Source organism: Acipenser ruthenus, chromosome 39 (genome assembly GCF_902713425.1).
Source record: "Acipenser ruthenus chromosome 39, fAciRut3.2 maternal haplotype, whole genome shotgun sequence".
Lineage (NCBI taxonomy): Eukaryota > Metazoa > Chordata > Actinopteri > Acipenseriformes > Acipenseridae > Acipenser > Acipenser ruthenus.
Window position 1 is genome coordinate 2,319,900 of NC_081227.1, and position 16,646 is coordinate 2,336,545.

Consider the following 16,646-nt stretch of genomic DNA (forward strand, 5'->3'; position numbering starts at 1 on the left):
GTACACTTTGGTATTTGTTTCTGAGCTGCAAGCTGGGGCTAGCACGTGTTAAATGTGTGGTCTATGTAAAAGGACCCCCCACAGAATACTGCAACACTGGAAACAGAGCCGGGTTAGTGAAGTGAGGGGCCAGTTCAGGACAACATCTGCTTCAAAGTCACAAGCAAACATACAGTACTTCACAGCACTACTGCAATAAACTGTAGTATAGCGTGTGTTTTAATAAAGCTTGATTAGCCACACTGTATAGGCAACAAGCTCAAGTGTGTCATCCTAAACTAATGGATCAAAGTGCTGTGCAATGGGTGTCTTATTTCAATCCCTGTGATGCACTGCGAGTACGGCTCTCCTCTTGGTAAGATAAAGTTAAAAGCTCTGTGGGTGTTTTGCACAGTGGTTAAGCTGCTTGCTGGAGGTGCATGGACACGGTTCTGCACCCAGCCTCTGCAGTTACGCACTGATCCTACAAAATGATTTTCTTATTCGTTTATTTAGCAGAAGCCTTTATCCAAGGCGACTTACAGAGACTAGGGTGTGGGAACTATGCATCAGCTGCAGAGTCACTTACAACGTCACACCCGATAAGACGGAGCACAAGGAGGTTCAGTTACTTGCTCAGGGTCACACACAGTGAGTCAGTGAGTAAGCTGGGATTTGAACCGGGCGACCTCCTGGTTACAAGCCCTTTACCCACTGGACCACACAGCCTCCTCCAGTAATCAACTTGTAATTACTGTCATCATGAATGCAACCCCCGTAAAAGAACACAAAGACACTTTTCTACATTATATGCCAGAAAGGATGGCTTTAATGTTCAAGGCATGCTGTTTTTAAGTTGGCGTGTCTTAAATGTAGGGTAATTAACTTTCCATAAACAACCCTGACAGTGAATACGTTTTGGTCGATTCTTACATCTGTTATAAATATGCCAATAGCAGAGTGGGAATGACATGTGGCCAATGCTTCTTGTAGCCCCAGTCAATGCATAAATAAATAGAATTTAATGTTAAATCAACGTCAGGATTCTTAAAAGCACAGTGTAACATTTGTGGTGACCGAACGGACCGCAGCTGGCAAATGACTTCGTATTTTCACTTTCCGAATGGCAGCGCTCGCAATCCGTTTGGTACTGTATCTTGGAAGTAATCCATTCTTTGACTGCTCAGTGTTGGATGTTAAACACACGCATGCCAGCAGCCGTAGAGGTGGAAAGCAAGCAAGCCAGCCAATTGTTTTGAAAAAAAAAAAAATACGACCTGTTTGAAAATTACAATTGGGTCACTGTTATAAGCCCTGCTATAATGCTGGCAGAAACATTAGCAGATCACAGCATTGGCAATACAATGGATTTGGAACACAATAGGGTGCTGTAGTACTGCTGTAGTTTGTCAGTCTGTACTGGCTCTAACTTGTCCTCAAGACACCTTAGCTATCAAAATAATTCTATTAGTTGCATCAGTCTCAGATGTGCAGTTTTGAAAGAAACACATTAGTGTTTTTATTGTACTGCTTAAAAGAAGTTCTCAGGTTTCCATGTCTTACTTCAGATGACGATGGAAGTGCAATCCTGTTTAAAGCTTGCAAACAGAGAACAGTACCAGATCTCACGGTTCTGTTTTATTAACAACAGGTTAACGTTTAAGGAATTATTTTGTTCACTGCAAATACGTTCAATATTCCATTTCAGACACTCAAAGCCAGGTAGATTCAGATTTAAGAGTTAGCCAGATGTTCCAGTCAGCCCGACCAGACTGGTGGAAAACATTCAGCAGTGCCACAGCTCTCTGTGAATCCAGTGCTGTTGTCTGCGGTTGACTCGTGAAAACTCAAAATAAAACGGTGACTTGCTATTAAAAACAAACAAACAAAAATGTGGTTTAGTAACCAAAGCACAGACTCCTGGTCACATTTCATGTTTGTTTAATGGTGGTTTTAGAGCTAAAAACACAGTCACAGAATTGGGTTACGAAAAGTCAAGACACGAACAAAATGAGCCACGAGTCTAATTCAATAGAAGACTCAGTTTGGCAAAAATTATACTTCGATAGAATAAATAGGTTGTACAAAGCTAGATAATTCTCTCACCAACGTATCATTCATGTCAGCAAGGTTCACAGCAATATTTCTTCCACTAATGACCATTACAAGATGCTTCCAGCTAGTTCCCCACAAGAGTTCAATGCAACACTAATTTGATTATTAGTCTCGCCTTCAACACCTGTGTAAGTTTTCCTGTAATGGGAAAAAAAAACACATTGAAGACTCATTGCATCTCATTAGCAGCAGCAATGAACTAAACCAGTGCATCGCAAGGCAATTGTCAGCTGAGAAGCTGACACAGCTATTGAAGGCGAGACAAATAATCAAATTGGTCTCACATTGAGAAAACAAGCCCTTGTGAGGAACTACCCAGAAGCATGGCTTAATGGTCTTGAACAGAGAACATATTGCTGTGAACTAATTAAAAGAAGTTTCAAGGATGCAGCGACTTAAGCAATAGAAGACGCGCCACTGGTTAGATCATGAAAATTGATGGCACTATATTTCTAAATGTCTATATATTTTTTTTAATAGTAAAACAAACAAATTTATTAACAGTGGCTACTAGTCAACCTATTCAACGATTTTCATCTCAACCGTTCAGCTTTCAAAGCAGTAGTCACACTACTACCCCCCCCCCCCCCCCCCAGTCTGTATAGTCACTGCAGTTTTTCTCCAGAATGTATTCTGACTTGGCTGGAGTCCCCAGATATTCTGTTAGACTGTCTTGACCTCACATAGCCTCTACTATAGATGTACGCGTCTGAATGCAAGCCAATGTTTTTAAAGTCGCCTCCACCCTGTAATGAAAGGTGCATGCCATTTCCTGTATTTGTGGTCAGCAACCACTAAATACCACGTCTGTGACTTCCCAGAAATAGCCAGCTTGATTTGAATGGAGTGTTTCACTTACAGTACCGGAGCACAGTGTGAGGAACAAGAATGGAAGTCTGTGTTGACCTTTAACACCGGTCCAAGGTGACTTACCAATCATGACTGAACTGACTTACAACAGGGACATGCATCACACGCACGCACATGCACGCACACACACACGCACAAGTTTCAATTTGTAGAATAAATCTGTGCCACCCTATTTACACATTTTTTTTGTCCAACCCCTACATATCCAATATTTTTCTAAGTAAAATACATAACACTTAGTGAGCAATACATTTAATGTCAAAGGGTTAAAGTAATTCTTACAGGTTTATGCGACACAACAAAAAAAAGGCATATTTTTACAGGACACCAGATCAAGTGAATTTTATTCAGTGAAAAAAGAAAAATAAAGCACAAATCAGTACATTCGAGAAGAGGAAGTCCTTCAATATTCTGTGCAGCAGAGCGATTACAAAATAAAAACACACATACAATCGTATTCTTAAAACCTGTAACACAGTAGTAGTGCAAATCGAGTTGAACATAAATACAAAATGTACAACAGAACAGAACAGCAGAAAGAAAAAACAAGAACTTCTTTCCAACTTTCTTAAAGACAATCTTTTTAAAACCGAAAGGTATTCACTGTTTAGCAAGATTAATGACACACCGATTTAGATACTGAAGACTGTAGAACTTTTTAAAATCATGACAATTGTCATTTTTGAAGTCTTATTACAAAGGGGTGACAAATACTTCTAATAAAAAAAAAAAAAACTCATCCTGTTCGTTACAGAACAGAATGTTCTTATCAGAACTGTTTCTCAATATGTATTTCAATTAGACGGGATTAGATTAGGGCATTACAATTTTTAGGAGAATCTTTCAAATGTAATTTGATTAAACATATTGCCAAAATATGGGCACACAAGTGTATGTTTTGTGTTTTTTTTTTAAATGAACCTTATTTCCAGCACAATGCAAAAAAGACAAGCAATACATTTCCTAGCTGTAGATCTGCCATTAGCTCTTGCTCATGGTTTTCCCATTGGTTACCTATAATTGTCATGAGTAAAATAAGTTCAATAGACCCGATCAACACAGAGATTTGCAAAGGACCAGCCAAATTGTCCCTTGTGTTCTAGCTTGAATATACAGACACAAAGTTATCATATATTACATGCAAACTACACCCCAAAAGAACAAAAATATACCCACAGCTCGAACACAACGTAACTTTTGATTTATAATTTTAAATACAAAAGAACTCAATTTGAACAAAACGCTGTATAACATGATATTATATATATATATATATATATATATATATATATATATATATATATATATATATATATATAATTTATTTATTTATTTATTTATTTATTTATTTTTTAAAAGGACTCACAACAAGGTTTTCAAACTTTAATTCCAAACCATTTCATGAATTCAATCTGAATAGACATTTCTCTCTGATGTCTGCAGGTATCCATGCTAGTTTTTGCTTTGTTGAGGGACAGACAGGCGAATGAGAGGTGTGTGAATTGTAGCTAATAAATGATTTTAAAACCTTGGTTCCTACATCTAAGACTTCCGTGTGTGTTAAAAAAAAAAGAAAAAGGGTCTAAATCTCATGGAATCTTTTGTAACCGTATCCCCGATATTAATAAGTAAGATCACGTTTTTAATTTTGTGATATAGCGCAGCCGTGACATGCTGTGAAAGTTTTTTACGCAGAACGCATTTACTATTAACTACATTAGAACCTGCTGGAGTTAAAACCTGGACTGGATCTCAAGGACCAGAGTTGAGTACCACTGACTTAGACCAGCCAACCAGCAGAAGTGCATTAAACAAAATGTTAAGCTGTGGCAATAGACTTTTTAACATTTTTCAAACCGTTTGTTTGCCATTCATCAAACAGGATTAAGACGTACTGCTGCTGTTGAAAGCGTTTGCATACCGTTGGGCATGGAATACTGCTTCGACAGCCTTTTTCTTATCGTTTTCTATTGTGCCCTCTCCCCTTGACCTGCGGAAAAGCATTTCTTGCACTGCAGCACTCGAATGACACATACAAATACAGTGCGTCGTAAGGCATACATGGCAAACCGTGTACCGTAAGATTATATAAAGAGGGAGCAGCCCTGTGGAGGATCGCACTGCTGAAGTGATAGGCGACAGGTAAACGTCCCTGGCTGTTTTTTAAACATCTAGGAATGGGAGCAAGGAAATACAAAAATAAAATGCTGTAAAAGGTCTGAGCATTTAGGAGGAAGCTTCCCAGCATCCCTGGAGGCTTTAGGAACGCTAAAACAAAGTTTATCTTGACTAATGTGTTGCCCTTGTTTAGAGTCGCTTTGTCCATCATGTTCCGTTTCTAAAAGCATGTCTTCTCTCCTGGTGCAGCAGCTACAACTCACGGAACAAACGGGCCGTTTCTTATATCCCCTAGTGTTGCAGGGGGACAGGTTAACGGTTACACTCTGGTGCAACGCTGTATCTCTGTAGGTGCGCTTTGATCTTTAAGTTTTAAAACGCCACCTTGATTTGATGATGGAAAAATGACCGAGAATGTAAAGAGACAGGACACACTGGTTAAGAATCTGTGAAATTCAATCCCAGTAAAGACAAGGCGAGTTGAAGTTCTGGGATCAGTGTGCTCAAGGAACTGGACGCACATTAATTGGAATGATAAAATGAAAATCCAATTAACACAGACCTCCAATAATTCTCAGCCTTAGTGGCAAATTAAATCATTTTCAATAGCGAATGCAATCTGTACAATAAAACAGGGAAAATATTGGTTGTTTTATATATTCAAAAAAAACAAAGTACCAAAAAAAATGGTTTATAAAAACCAAAAGCAAAGAAATATGCCCCTGTAAGACGGCCATGGCTTTTGACACATTCAAAAAGGGTGTGTCGAATTTGAATGGGATTGTACCGTTCAATACGCAACGCAGTCTGGGACTGTACAATAAACCCATCACCTCACAGTGGTGAACAACACAGATCAAAGCAATACATTCATAATGAAACTGAAAACAAAAAACCCAGCTTCCAGTTAAAATGGCTCTTATACACAGACACAATACACAGAATATAAACAACCGCACAACAGCGTGAGGGGAAATTCAAAAAGAAGCTTAAAAATCACCCATCTCTCAGCCCTCCGATACACGTTAAACTGAGTGTGGTCTTAGCATTCTGTTTGCTGACAGTCAGGCTTATAAATTCAACACCAAAGGTACTCTTACTTTTGTACTTGGTACTTTTACGTGCCATTTTCACTTGAAATCTCTGGTGCTATGTTACAGAAATCTGTTTGCAAGCCTTGCTTTCACGTTACAAGTCCATTGTCACCTGGAGGGTTAAAGTGTCCCTCAGGTTAACTACTGTAAGCCGACAGGAGGGGTCAGCATTGCATTTGGTTTCTGAATTGGAGCTCCAAAACATAAACGTTGTTAAACAGCTTAAGACATTTTGAAATGGGCAGAAAGTTTCTTGTAAAAATATCCATTTTACAACAGTTAAGAAGCAGCTACAGAATGCATTTTGCTTTCCGTCCTTTTCGACCAACAGAAACTGCATGAGACACAACCCTTTAAAAGCTCAGTTTTACGTGTATCAACAGCTTTCGTACCTTTGATTATTATTATTTAGTTTTTCGATGGGCGTTTAAAAGATATTGGTCCGTTTATGCTTCTTACTGAACGAAAAAATGCTGCATGTCTACGACCAGGTCACAAGGTCTTGCGTTCAGTTTATTGGAACCGGTTCATGCATTAAGCACTCTTTGTAACTTAACTGTGTAAGAATATAAGACAGACCCATTTCATTCGAAACTTATTTTCTTCACAGTAACATTTTATAAAGTCCTCCCCCCCCACCCACCACCAAATATAAAAAAATAAGTTATTGCGCATCAGAAAAGTGCATCGTATTTTAAAAATATTTTTCTTTTTCTAAATTTTATTTATTACTACTACGAACCCCAGAACTAGCTTCTTAGATAGTTCGAAGGTCCCAGATTGTTTTCTAGAGGTTTGGTATACAGCGCTACGCTTCGATACGCTATCACCATTGGCACATGGTCACGAAAAAAGAAAACAATGAACACGAACGAGAGCGAGGCGTGGTCTTCACGCGATCACCATGGGAACATCGTCTGAGAATCCACTGATCATTGGGGCGTCTTCATCGTCATCCCCTGAAAGAGAGAACATGGATTCTCAAACAGTCACTTCCAATGTCATTCGAATGACTGTTGTACATCTCTCGACATGTTTAGGAGGATTTAGAGATACCCTGTTTCTCTAAACCAGCCTGTACCCGGCTGAGAGAGAGAGAGAGAGAGAGAGAGAGAGAGAGAGGGAGGGAGAGGAGACACACAGACAGACAGAGAGAGAGAGAGAGAAACAGACACACAATCACAGAACAGCTCGTTTTCAGAGCGCCTTACCCAGCTCGTCCCCTGAAGAGAAGATGGCCGATCCCAGTCTGGAGTTGTAGTGGCTGTTGGCGAAAGCTGTGAAGCTGTGCTGCAGCCGGCGGTGTCGTACGAACAGGACGATGAAGCCCACCCCCACCGCCACCAGCAGCAGGAACAACACGGGCACCACGATGGCAGCCACGTCGCTGGACTTCGCAGCCTTGGAGGAGGAGGGCAGTGCACCTGGAGACAACAAAGCCGGTCATCGGCAGAGCTCGCTTTCTTTCCAACACCCTGTCAACCCTTTTCAAACACATGACTTGCACTCGACACTTCAGACTGTATACCCAAGCGTCGTGCTTGCCTTTCAGACTGCTGACCTACACTGTCTGCTTCCTGACAGCGACGAGTCGAATACAACAGCAGGGACTTTCTCCAGTTCTATACCAGACCCGCGGACAATTCATTGCAATTCGCAAGTCACTGCAAAAACAATGTTAGCTGAATCTTGGCACCCCTGCATAACTGTAACTAATTGCAATTGAACAAAATGGCATTCTGCGAGATCCCAGGTGTGTTCTACACCACCCACATGGGTCTCTGATTCCTACACTCTGGTGACCGGTGCAAGCCTTACCTGTTCCTAGCTCGTCATACAGCAGCAGGGCTGGTGCTCCGCACAGCTGTTCGTTGTACAGACACCTGGCTTGCACAGAGAAGGTGTAGTTGTGGCCCAGCTTCAGGTTGTCGATTTTGAAGAAGTATTCGGTTGTGTTTCCCAGACAGGTGGTGGTGTTGGTCACGCTGTCATGCATGTGGATCTCATAGCCCTGGGATGCAGACGACACATTAAAAAACACACAGGAAGAAAAGCCAGGATCCACAGCACACAGTGTGCAGTGCCGGGGTTTTCATTAAAACATGCTCAGCACAACGCACTAGCTCTTTAATATAAAATAAACGCATTCAGGGATGGCACATGAGCTAATCTACTGATGAGCTCCGGTAATACTTGTGCTACTGCTGTCAATCTTCTGCGTGTCTGGGGGAAGCTGTCAAACACAGTTTGAGTCAGATCGCAGATTCCACTCAACCTCCTGACTGCATTCACTTTTCTTTTAGTTTTAATTTCTAGCACCACTCTCTGGTAAGGCTCAAAGCGTTTCATTAACCTGCCCGTTCAAAACAAGCAAAGCTGCAGCGTTGAGGTCTCTCTCTCTGGTCTCTAGTTCATGGCAAGGCTGCCCTGGGTCTTAAAGAGAAGTGTGTTGTTCAGATGACGTTGTGATACTGAAAGCTCCTCCTCTTACCCGGCTCTCATTGAAGCTCTTCTCTTTCACAGCTAAGCTCTTCCAGAACAGAAAGATGTGGTCGTTTTCTGAAATGATCTTCAGGGATTCTGGTGCCGAGAGTGGAACTAACATAGGAAATAAAAAGAGCCATCACCAGACTTCTACAATTAGAAATACAATTACAACTGCAGCAGAATTGTTTGCAGAAATTGCAATTACAGTTACAATTATTCTGCAGTAATTACAATTATACTAAAAAGCAATAAAGAACTAACATGCTTACTATATTTATTCTAAATAACCAGGCAATAAATCACAGGTACAAATACAGAAACATACTATGTAATGGCGTCACTAAAAGTGGCTGAAAAATGCAAGAAAAAATGATTGATAATTGATACCTGTATTGAGGATGAAGCTGGCCTCTTTGCTCATGTTTGACAGGCGTACAGAGATGCTGTACCTGCCTCCTGGCTCCAGTGATTTCACACAGTACTCCACCGTGTTGTTGCTCGTGGTCACCTTGTAGCTGCGCTCCAGCATCCTGATGGTGTCCCTCACCTGAACGGCATAGGTCTGGACAGAGAACACAAGCAGGGTTCATCAATCAAACAAGGTCGTTGAGTCAGGACCTGACTTCAACCTCTGTGAGCACGACTGGGTTTCACAGCTAAGACTGGGGGAGACTAGGAAACGCCATCACAGCCAGAGAGGAGCAAGGATGCATTAAAACAAAAAATAAAAAAAGGTTACAAGTTTAAGTTTGAAAGAGGATAGGTGTAAATTGTTTTTGCGTATTAAAAAGGTTGATCCTAGCAATAACCACAACATCCGTCCATTTGTGGATATCGTAACTAAAGACCTGACCGCTCAGAGAATTTATCCATATATATAATTTTTTTTAAAACAAGAGCAGAGTGTAAATAAGAGACACCTTGTTTAGTTTATTTACATACTGTACAACAAAAAGTGTGTTGTCTGGGTGTCTAAGTATAAAGGCAAATACAGCTCTGAGTAAAACCTGAAATGGGTCAAACAGCTACGCCATAGGAATCTTATTTCTATCCCAGGCCAGCACTTTGAATACGCGGAGTTGACTTGTATTACTGAAATGAGATGTGCACAGTGCTGTCAGATGTTAGCTCAGGGAGTCTGGGCTCTGTGGTGACCTACCAGGCTCTGGTTGGGATAGTCGTACGGGGGCTGCCACTTCAGCACGGCCTGGCTCTTCCCCACACTGACCCCGTGAAGCTGGCGGGGGGGCAGCCTGTTGTTGGGAATCATCTTCACCACCACGTACTCCGAGGGGGGCCCCAGGTAGGGTTGGGTCACACGCACCTGTGGAAGGAGGAGACGAGGAGAACAGCAACGTCAGCATTGAGTCTGCTCTCTATCTCTCTCTCCCCCCACTTCTAGTCAACCCAGAGCTCCAGCAGAGACACGGCTGCACTGAGCCATGCTTGGAGCTGGAACTATCAGTACTGTTAGTAGCAATAGCAGAAATAGTGTTCATTGTAGAACGAATAGCATTTGTAGTATCACTAGCAGTAGTAATAGTATATTAACAGTAGTAGTAGTAATAATAGAACTGTATAATTATCTGTACCGAACTACAATGAACTATCGGAGCTACTTACCAGAAAGAGGAACTGCTCATCACTGTCCACAGTCACGGTGAGGTTGTGGAAAGTTGTAGAGTTGGTCTTTGGATTTTTATACAATTCAAAGAAGGAAGTAGCAAAGAAGACACCGTAAACCTAGAGAGAATAAACAAACACACACAAAACGGAAAGGAGCGTTAAATGCGATGTTAAACGCGGTGTGATAATAACCGAAGCGAGGGTACCAGGAGCTGGTTCCCATTGACTCCTATTACATGCCGCCTGGGCAGGTTCAATGTGTTGATAAGAAGCAGAGGGTAACAGTAACAGGAGTGATGCTAAGATGGATTGACTGTAAACGTGTCACCACATCCAGAATAAGGCATGGCTAGGTAAGGATTCAGCTCCACAAAAAGCCGTTGAAAACCGCCGATTCTACTGCTTGTTTGAGCTGAAAATACAAACATCATCATATACAGCTGGTCTATTGCAGAGTGAAAATGAAATAAAAACAATAGTATTAGGAATATTTTCACGTGAACATTTCTATTTTCTTTGACTTTAAAATGTGGATTCCAGATTGTTCAAGTACCACAATAAAGCTACAGCAGAGCTTCCCCAGCAGCTTCCTGTGCAGGTCAGTCTCACTCACTGCCAGGGTCACAGCCTCAATCTGGTTTCCCACGGAAGAGAGAATGACCTGCAGTTGAGGGGGTTACACAGTACCAGAGAGGATCAGCTCAGAACCAGCAAGGGCACAGCCTGACCCAAGGGCAGCCGGCAGAGAGATCCAAGCCACTGAGCAGACATGAAGGGTGTCAATCACGGCACTGTTGGACCTGCACCGAATCACTTATAAGCCCCCTTATTGGAAAAGTGTGCTGATAAGTGAATCAAATGATATTGCATTTGTAATACTGAAGTTATGAACTTCAATTTGTTATTTCATTATACATGAAATCTATCTGTATAATTGAATAATTCCAAGGCGAAATTTGAAAGACAATAGATACGTTTCCTGTCCAACTCAATCGCTTTCCTAGTGGTTTCCTGGATATCCCGTTGTCTTTGTGGCGAAACCTGACCAATATCATGTTTTTACCATGTTTCAGTGAAGAACACGAGCCAGCTAGAAAGTGATTTATTAGGGGATTTTGTGATTTTAAAAGGCTTGCCTATCAGCAAATGGAAACAAAAAGATAATCTGCTCCCAAATGGACAATCAGTTTATCTGTAGAATAAGCACAGTGATGCGAAAATCTGCTTATCAACTTCACAGCTGCAATCTGTGTTTAAAAGTGGTGTTTTCTTTGCTGGAATACACCTTGTGACAGCTGTGCAAATATCTCTACAGGAAGTACTGGAGCTGCCAGCACCTCCACAAGGACGTTCCCTCTCTTTCTCGTGATTGTGAACGCGGGTGGTTTGACAGTACTGGAGCTGCCAGCACCTCCACAAGGACGTTCTCTCTCTTTCTCGTGATTGTGAACGCGGGTGGTTTGACAGTACTGGAGCTGCCAGCACCTCCACAAGGACGTTCTCTCTCTTTCTCGTGCTTGTGAACGCAGGTGGTTTGACAGTACAGGGGTTTGAAGTGCAATTATCAACAGCCGTGCAGCAGCGTTGCTAGGATACCGAGAAGTGGTTTCCTCCCCCAGGTTATTAAGTCTCACAGTCAATGTTGTAATGATACAGCAGGGCTTGTTTAATGTAGTAAAGGTGTTTATAAATAAATAAATAAATAAATAAAACTACGCGATGACAAACATGACATTTGATGTCGCTTTTAAACTGAAAATGAAGGGCGATTTTCAATACAGGAAAGTGTCCTCATCCAGTATTATCCCCCACCCGAGACTCTGACTCACCACGTCCTCGGGACCAGTCCAGCTGCAGTCCACGGTGTTCTGGTTGACAGCCCTGGCTTTGAGCAGCGGAGGGGACGGTTGTTGATTTGTGGTCTGCAATCGGGTGAAGGAGGTGGGGCTGTCTCCCAGCGTGGTTACAGCCCATACAGCAACCTCATAGACTGTTCCTGGGGTCAAATGCTCCACTAGGGAAAACAAAACAGTGCAGAATCTTAGGAGAACAGCCTCGCGAATCAAACTTTACTACTTATGTTTTTAAAAAAGGACTGTCCAAACATCCCCAAATGTCTGGGACACAACCAGGAGCCCCGCTCTGGTTACAGCTACAATTCCACTGTCACTGTGAGCACTCACAGCAGTCTGTTTAAATTCACTGGAGCTAACGACATAGTTCTATAAATCTTTTAAACCGTTTTGCACTTCGCTACACAGGTCTGAAATGTGTACTTAAATATTATCATTATTTTTTTTAAAGAAAGCCCGTTATAGCAAACCTGTATTTTCATTTTTAAAACTTGGGTACTACACGAAGTTCTCAGTTTGCTTGTCTTGCCTTCCAGGAAGTCTTTTACTGCTCCTTGGTTATTTGACCCCATCAGTATCTTCTGGGGCATGTTATTGGCTGAAAGCATGTCAGTCAATATGGGAAGCAGTGGATTGGTTATTGACAGGAAAGAAGCCAGTGACAGACAATCTCATCCTCCAAGTGAAATGAGCCAGAACGTCTTGTAAACAGAGATGTCTTTAACCGAGCATAGCAACAGATACAGATAACGAAAACACATGGTTTCCAAAAAAAGTTTTTTGCTCACTTGAGAACGTCATTTACTCTTCAAAGGACGGATGCATACCTGATAGCGAAATTGTCTGGGGCTTGACCGTTTGAGTTTTGTTCTCTCTGACATGTGCATCAAACACCCAAGAGACATCCACCACATAATGTTCCACCTGGGAAGAGAATATTACAACTGTGAATATGAGGAGTGGCTTCAAAACAGGATCAAACAATAGCAAAACCCGCCTCGTGCTGTACGGCACGCGGTTTTTCAGTGGTCATTCCCTTAGGTTACGTTCCTCTCTCAAAGTATGAAGCTTAACACAACCTAAAAAACATCTACAATATTGTACTTTGAGTACCGGTGCTTGCAAACGGCGAGTTTGAATCAAAGTCTCGTAGCAAATGCGTGTGCAATGTTCAGTTTTGTCATTTCTGATGCCAATTACTAATTGAACCAGACACTTTCAACAATCTCAACATTACCCACTAATAGTTGATTCCAACACACTCAAAAAGTTTAACACACTTCAAACTAACCTGTACTTTGGAGTCCAGCTTTATACTCAAGGTGATTGAGTTGTCTGTGGTGCTGTTGATGTACACCCTTGGACAGGGGAGTGCTGAAAGACAGCAGGTGATATGATACCCACACTTACAGCTGCAGGAACTCCAAATATCCAGAAGATGGTACTAATGTGCTACAAAGAGATTCTTGTCCAAACATCACTATTATTACTGCAGTTTGAACAAATGACCACTAGGGGGAAGCCTGGTGAACAATGTTCAACAACAGAACACATCAGAGAACGCACATTAAAAGGTAAGATTTAAAAAATGGAAATGGTATGAAGTGGGGTAGCACTGATTAGTCGACTAGTCAAATAGAAAAGTGACAGCTGACCTAAGAAACTGGTAAAGAAATACAGTGCATAAACAGCAGTGTTACAAAACAGATCAATATTTCAACTATCAATAAATTATGGAATGTCCTTACCAAGTTTCATCCCAATCGGATAAGTGCTCCTACAGATGCATGACAGACGCCACGTACAGACTTGCACTCTTTTTACTGCGTAACAAGAATAATAATGCGTACTTAATGCTAAGCATGCTTACCTTTGCAATTTTTGACCTTGATTGATCTGGATGCGCTCCAGTTTCCGATGCCCCTGCTGGTAACGGCAGCCACCTGCGACCGGGGGGGACAGAGGGTTGAAATCACACTGAAGTGGAAGACAGTTCTTTGTACAAATTAAAGTACTGTGGTGTTCACGGTGACCTGGGATTGGTGTCAGGTTTAACACAAAGGGGTTCTTTCTGCTTGGAGCAGAATTCGTTCTCAAGCACTATCAATGTTACAAAACTCGCAAAAGTCAACCCTGATTGATCACTAAAGGACTCCTCTGTTGTTTCACCTCATTGGATTATTTCGGCAGAGCTTTGCTGAGCTCCTGATAAAGTCCACTCCGCTTACTGTCACCGTGTTTGCTCAGTCCGTCTGAAGTGGCATTGAAAGGATTTGACGGGTCTAAGCAATCCCACCACTGGACGACAGCAGTTAACCCCGTTACCACATGGCTATTTACACCCTGCAGTCTAAAGTGCTACCGATAAGATTTCCCTGTGTGCGCACCGGTCAAGCCCTGCCCACTTACTCGCACGCTGTACAGGTCGTTCTGCTGCAGGTTTCTGATCTCCGTGTGGTTGGTGTTCGGGCTCCTCTGGGATGTCCACTCGTTGCTGTCCTTCACACTGTACTCAACCTGGGGGGGGTTAGAAAGCACAGATGAGCCTCTTTCTCTGATTACACACACACACACACACACACACACACTCACCACTCCCTGACATTCAGTTCTGGGCCTCTGTCACGTAGACTGAGAATGGTGCTCAGGTCAGGAGTGAAAAGCTAGCAGATTTAGTCCACTGTGCCACCTTGCGTTCACTTACGCCTAAATAATCCTCAGCATGTGTTTGGGGGAGGAAGGGTACTCACGATGTACTCTCGGACTAGCCCGTGGGTGCAGACAGGAGGCTGCCAGCTCACAGTGATGCTTGTGCTCTCTTCAGCATCACAGGTCAGCTGCAGTATCTGAGGGGGGTCTGGAACTGAACACAAAACATCAGCAGTCAGAGGGAGGCGCCTGACTTCGTGAACTACAGTACTGACAACGCAACACAGGTCGAGCGTTTCATGCCAGCTTGAGGTTAACGTTTACTTTGCCTGGGCACTACCGACTAATTTACCGTGACAGAAGACAACAGAACTCTTTCAGCACTAATTAACCTTGAATAAAAGACAACCCTACAAATATAATTCAATAGTACAAGGAAGGAAAATCGTACAAAAGTTCTGTATGAGGCAAGACTGAGACCAGTTAGACAGTGCTTCATAGTCACAGAGTGGAAATGTATAGATCTTGCCGTGTTGAAAAAGTTGCACCAGTAACTATGCCCTATCTGAAAGGTAAACGCCCATCTCTGTACCACACAGTATAGCTGTGGAGTTACTCACTTCCCTCTGGTGTTCGGAGGGTGATCACGTCGTTGCTGATGTACATTTTATGAAGGCACTGCACCATCACTTTCACCTGGTATGACGAGTCTGGCTTCAGCACCCTCAGCACATAGCTGCTTTTGTTGCTGTGGGTTTCCACCACATTCCAAGCGCTCTCACCCACTAACCTGGGGGTGCAACAGAAATGAATATCAGATAATACAGGAGTGAGCACAGCAGCTTCTACACTGATCATCAGGAAGTTAAAAAGAAAACTAAACATCTGCCTGAATAGTAGCAAAGAGTATGACCTTCAGTGTGTTCGTGGGTGTCATGTTAAAACACAAAACACGCATTTCTCCCTCGTTATAAGGTGGCTCTTTATACAGAGGAACGCGTTGTAAGAAGGTATGATCACGGCTCCCATTAGACCCAGAATGCCATTACACTCGTACTCTCGTTGGAAGGCAGAACAAATTCCTAGTCTCTTACCTCTGACTCGCGACTACAGCATTATAAAGGGGAAGCACTGCATTTGCATTTTGTCTGTACTTTGCTTTTTACCAAAGGCTAGCACTTGCAGTCCACGTCTATACCAAGAGAGACGCACTTGGATGCAGTCTGGAGTTCTGATGCCAAGCTGGAACTCACCTGTAGTGCACCACATAGGTGCATTTGGATGGGGGAAGGTTCTTTGCATGAGACCAGGTCAGGCTAACATTGCCGGAGAAGTCTGCTGTCCACTTCAAATTCTGAACCTTGTACACAAGGGCAGAGCCTTTGAAAGAAAAGTGAAACGGCTCAGTTACAACACAAGATTGAACAAAGACCAGCGTCAACACAAAAGGGTAAAGGCCCCCCCGCCACTCCATAATAAATACATTTTACTTTACTGTGTGTCTACATACAGACAGGCAGTCAGATGAGAGCCTCCATACACCCCCAGATTACTGTAGTCAGTAACTTGTGCTAAAGAATTACAACTGGACACGTACTTCTCTAGATACAGCACATGCACGGCAACACTATAGATATGCTGCTAGGAGACGGCTACTTTTAAAAGATGAGAATGCACCCCATCCAGCTGTAATTTAATGGTTTGAGGAGCAGGACATAGACTTCAGGCATCTTCTATGGCCATCACAATCCCTGGACCTCAATCCAGCTGCCTGCCTCCCTGCATCAATTACATGCCATGTGACTGTCTCCCTGGACACGTCTTCCAACACCTTGTGGTGTTTCTGCCACGTCGA

The 16,646-nt window shown here is 42.5% G+C and overlaps 1 protein-coding gene across 1 annotated transcript in view; it reads right to left on the reverse strand.

Moving 5' to 3' along the window:
* Nucleotides 1–4,527: 4,527 nt before the first annotated feature.
* LOC117966507 (sortilin-related receptor-like) overlaps nt 4,528–16,646 on the reverse strand; it is a 51,323-nt gene continuing 39,204 nt past the window's right edge. Inside the window, exons 34-48 of the mRNA XM_059009805.1 lie at nt 16,045–16,171; nt 15,412–15,581; nt 14,893–15,005; nt 14,552–14,659; nt 14,013–14,085; nt 13,434–13,516; nt 12,970–13,066; nt 12,119–12,303; nt 10,287–10,406; nt 9,823–9,987; nt 9,051–9,225; nt 8,668–8,774; nt 7,995–8,187; nt 7,388–7,600; nt 4,528–7,135 (exon numbers count right to left, since the gene is read on the reverse strand). Of these exons, the coding sequence (XP_058865788.1) occupies nt 7,068–7,135; nt 7,388–7,600; nt 7,995–8,187; nt 8,668–8,774; nt 9,051–9,225; nt 9,823–9,987; nt 10,287–10,406; nt 12,119–12,303; nt 12,970–13,066; nt 13,434–13,516; nt 14,013–14,085; nt 14,552–14,659; nt 14,893–15,005; nt 15,412–15,581; nt 16,045–16,171 (1,997 nt within the window). The 3' untranslated portion in view covers nt 4,528–7,067. The remainder of the gene's footprint in view (nt 7,136–7,387; nt 7,601–7,994; nt 8,188–8,667; nt 8,775–9,050; nt 9,226–9,822; nt 9,988–10,286; nt 10,407–12,118; nt 12,304–12,969; nt 13,067–13,433; nt 13,517–14,012; nt 14,086–14,551; nt 14,660–14,892; nt 15,006–15,411; nt 15,582–16,044; nt 16,172–16,646) is intronic.